The sequence below is a fragment of the Musa acuminata genome, chromosome BXJ2-8 (genome assembly GCF_036884655.1).
Source record: "Musa acuminata AAA Group cultivar baxijiao chromosome BXJ2-8, Cavendish_Baxijiao_AAA, whole genome shotgun sequence".
In the NCBI taxonomy this organism is placed as follows: Eukaryota; Viridiplantae; Streptophyta; class Magnoliopsida; order Zingiberales; family Musaceae; genus Musa; species Musa acuminata.
Genome location: NC_088345.1, coordinates 12,424,427 through 12,428,912, shown reverse-complemented (window position 1 = coordinate 12,428,912; position 4,486 = coordinate 12,424,427). Strand labels below are relative to the sequence as shown.

The 4,486-nt window shown below is 51.4% G+C and overlaps 1 protein-coding gene across 1 annotated transcript; it reads right to left on the bottom strand.

Moving 5' to 3' along the window:
• Positions 1-1,444: 1,444 nt before the first annotated feature.
• Positions 1,445-1,858, bottom strand: LOC135620364 (uncharacterized). The gene has a single exon (XM_065123298.1). The coding sequence runs from the start codon at positions 1,856-1,858 to the stop codon at positions 1,445-1,447; it is 414 nt and encodes a 137-aa protein (XP_064979370.1).
• Positions 1,859-4,486: the final 2,628 nt, after the last annotated feature.

Here is a 4,486-nt window from a genome sequence, read left to right as displayed (position 1 = left end):
ACCAGATCAGCCCAGGGAGGTCGTTGTTGAACAGAGCAGGCGTGATTGGCGATAGGGCCTCGGTCGGGGCAAGGCCGACCCGAGCAACGAAGGGGCAGGCAAGGCGCCCCGGGAACCATCCATCCGCAACCTGTGTCGCCTCTCCGTGGGAGCGCAGGACGAGCCTTATCAAGCTCGGGTGATGGGCGGACCAACCCTCCGACCTGCTGGTTTCCCGATGGGCGGGCCTGACCCGCGGGTCCCAGATATGGGCCGATGGGGAGGCTACGGCCTCCTTCGCGCGAGGTGGGCTTCATCCCGATATGGCTCGGGATCTGTACATCATGCCCTCAGACGTTTTGCTGGGAAGGTCTGCTAAGTCGTTGCTGTGGGTAAGTATCTCACTATCGACTCCCTACCTATGTCCGAATGGTACTTGTCCTGACTCTTTCTCTTTGCAGGGCCATCATTATACCACGGTGTTGATGGACTGTATGCGCGACGCAGGTCGAGCCCTCGGCATTTTGAGCGATCACAACGCGGAGCTGCGTCGGCAGATCTAGGAGGTCCGCGCGGGAGTGGCTCTGGAGGCTATCGCAACGGCTGAGCAGCGTGCCTCCGAACTGGAGGCGGAGGCGACACGCCTCAAATCCGAGGTAAAGGCGGCCGAGGAGCAGAATAACGAGCTCCAAGTGTTCCTGAGGACAACACAGTCCGAGGCTTGTCTGGCCCGGGATGAGGCGGCGGGCCTCGCTCAAAAGCTGGAGGAGGCGCGCACCGAGGTGAAGGGGGATTCCGACGCCCTGGCCGCCGAGATGAGTCAGCGGCCGGAGAAAGACAAGAAGTGATCGAGGACTACAAAGAGTCCTCGGGCTTTCAGCTCGGTCTGATTCGGTCGGGGCAGGTTACCTATGAATATGGGTATCGGATTGCCCTGGCTTGTTTCAAGGCACGCCACCCCAATCTGGAGGTCGAGGAAGACCCCTTCGCCTCCTGCCCTGAAGACCAAAGTGTCGACATGCCAGATGAGGTGCCTTTTGATGATAGCGCTGAGGCCCCCAAAGAGTAGGGTAGATCATTGTAATAATTTTAGGGGGTTGGTCGGTCGACGCTGTAGTTCGTCGGGTCCTATAACCGAATTTTCGTTTAAATGAGAAAAGAAATCTTTGTTCAGACTTCTGTTTTGTCCATTTTGCCTCCTATTATATGAAGAACTTTTTAAGATTTTGCACGTTCCACATTCTCGGCAAAGGGTGGCCTTGCATGGTTGCGAGCCGATACGTGCCGACCCTGACGACGTCGATAACCCGGTAAGGTCCTTCCCAATTGGGGGCAAACTTGCCCCGTGCTCGGGTCGGGTCGCTGACTACGGCCTTGCGCAGGACCAGATCACCTAATTTAATTGGTTGGGGCCGTACCTTGCGGTTATAGATTCTAGCGACGACTCTCTTGTAAGAGAGGTCTTTCAAGTGCGCGTCAGCACGCCGCTCTTCGAGCAAGTCGAGACCGACTTATAGTCCTTGGGTCGATATCCTTTCATCGTAGTTTTTCGTCCGATGGGTAGGGAAAACCACTTCGGGGGGTAGTACGGCCTCGGTCCCGAATGAGAGGCTGTAGGGGGATTCTCCAGTTGCGGTTTTGGGGGTGGTCCGCAGGGACCAAGGATACTTGGGAGCTCGTCCACCCAAGCTGATCGGACCGTAGACACTCTCCTTCTGAGCCCGTCCAGAATAGATCGGTTGGTCACCTCGGCCAGTCCATTCGTCTGGGGGTGGGCCACCGAGCTGAACCTCAACTGAATCCCGTAATTCGCGCAGAACTCTCGGAACCTTGTGCTGGCGAACTGGGATCCGTTGTCCGTGATGATGGTGCTAGTCATAGTTGCCCAGCAAGCCAATCATGTGAGTGATGGCACGTGTGACTTGATACATAATCTTTTTGCTTATTATATTTTGGCGTATATCACTTTATAACTATTACATAAATGCATACATATATTGTGATGTCCTTGGATTTGTGCAATGAGAATCGGATCGTGATGAGATCACGATAATGAGATCGATTCACCTTTAAACACATATCCTAAATGATCCCGGTCATAGGTTACTCGAGAGGGACATCGTGATAACCGGATAGACTGGTGTGCTGTATATCCGTCTATATGATGGATGCAGCTGGTCTCATAGCTGCTCGTGTAGGGACACTAGGGATACAGTACAGGTGCTCATTGGAGAATAAGTTCACTGATTGATCCGCTTACGGAATGTTGGATGGTTAATGATGCCTTATTGTCAGACAGCGATTCCGTAGTCCTAGTGGTGTATCTGGTCCTTAGACTTGAGACACCAAGGATGTCCTGTATGAGTGCTCCACTCTTTGATACCAGACTTATAGGTTTGACTGTCCCAGATCTAGTACAGTTGGTCATTGGGAGTGGTAGTCGACCTTACGAGGGCTATTGAGTGTCGATAGAGGATCATCCACTCTCGGCGTCATGAGAGGAATATCCCATGTGTTCTTGCTCAGACAAATCCCTGGCCAGGGTCATTCGGGTTGAGAGAGAAAAAGTTCTCCGGGAGAATCCGATTAGAGCGAGACTCGAGTAGAAACCGTATGGGTCTGACAGCACCATGCTCGATATACGGTCTCTGGGATATTAGATGGATGAGGGATTATAGGTACACGGTAACTGAGGACAGACAGGTCCAATGGATTGGATTCCCCTATATCGTCTGGGGACTACGGCGTAGTGGCCTAGTACTTCCGTAGTCGATGAGTAAAGTGAATTATTACAGAGATAATAATTCACTGAGTTAGAAGGAGTTCTGACAGGTATGACTCACGGCCAGCTCGATATTGGGCCTAGAGGGTCACACACATATGGTAGGTATTGCGATGAGTAGAGGTTTTAATATGAGATATCCGACGGAGCCCTTTGTCTTATTGGATGCAGATCCAATACCCACTAGGGGAAGACCCATTAGGGTTTGACAAGGGACCTCTATAAATAGGAGGGATTCAGAGCCTCAAAGGCTAGAGCCTTTGCTTGCCTTTCCTATTCTCCTCTTCCTCTCCACCTCAGATCAGGCCTGGAGTTTTTGAGGAGCGTCGTCGCAACCCTGCTGTGTGGATCACCGTTAGAGAGGAGGACGCTTGACCTCCTTTACCCTCTCCTAAGGATCTGCAAGGAAACAGGGATATACGATCTCCCTAGGTAACACAATCTACTCTATACACAGTTTCATGTTTCGCGGATTTTTGCGCACCAATCTTCGCACGACGATGAACATCTTTTTGGGAATCGGGGATTTTGTTTTCTTGTTCTTCCGCTGCGCATGTGATGTCGCTCCCATGATTTCTCAACAGTGGTATCAGAGCCAGGTTGTTCGTGCGAATGATTGGTTTTGAACTGCGTGTGTTGTGTTTAGGAAGAATTTTGACGTCAAAATCGTTGACACAAAAGCGAGAAAGGGCAGCAACAGTTGTTGCCCTCGATCTACGTGTGTGAAGTGCCGCCCAAGGCAGGCAGCACAGGGGCTGCGTCTGCAGTAGCCGGCCGGCGGCCTGCTTGTAGCAGGCTTGCTGCCGGCGGGGCTGGCAGCCCACGGGCAGAGGCGCCGCAGGGCAGTGATGCCTGCCGCCGCTGCTCCCGCGGGTGAAACCCCCCCCATAGGGGCGACCGCCCGGCAGGACAGCACCGCCTGCGGAGGCAGCGACGCCCGAAGGGGGCGCCCACACGCAGCGGCATCACCGCCAGCGGGCGTGCCGCCCCCAGGCGAGGGCACAGGCCGCCAGCAGGGTGGCGACGGCGGCGGCAGCAGCAAAGGGCAGTAGGGCATTAGGGTTTTTTGGGCAAAAGACAATTTTGCCCCTCAAAGTTTAAGAAATTCCAATTTCTGTCTTTTGTCTAAATTATGAAAATACCCCTATAAATTCAAAAATTCCTACATGTCCTTGATTTTAGAAAATATTAATTAAATAAAAAGGTTTAGTTGATTATTATTTTTATTATTATCTAGTAGTCCTACATGATGATGATTATTTATACATGTGATGTATGATGTGTGGACGGATGATCATGGACCGTGTGATGTGTGTACTTGTGATTATTATTATTGAGGTCTGCGAGCCTCCATTATATTTCTCGTTTATTGTCGAGCCTGCATGCCTATGATTAAGTTGTAATCACATGAGGAGGCTTAGCGGGAGCGTGGATGCGATAGCAGGACCCACGAGACGGACGATCGCGATGCATGAAGATGCATCAAGATGTCGACGGAACCGATGAGGACGAGATAGACGATCACAGGGTATGGAGATGCACCGTTGCACACATAGATCTTGATGTGAGTGATTAGGCCTACTGGCTCGAGCCTAATCACATTAGGTTGTGGTCCATGATCATCTGGTGTGATTGCTTATACACATACTAGATATATATATATATATATTTGCATGCGATGTAGATATATATTAAATATGTATATGTGTGATATGTCATATTAGG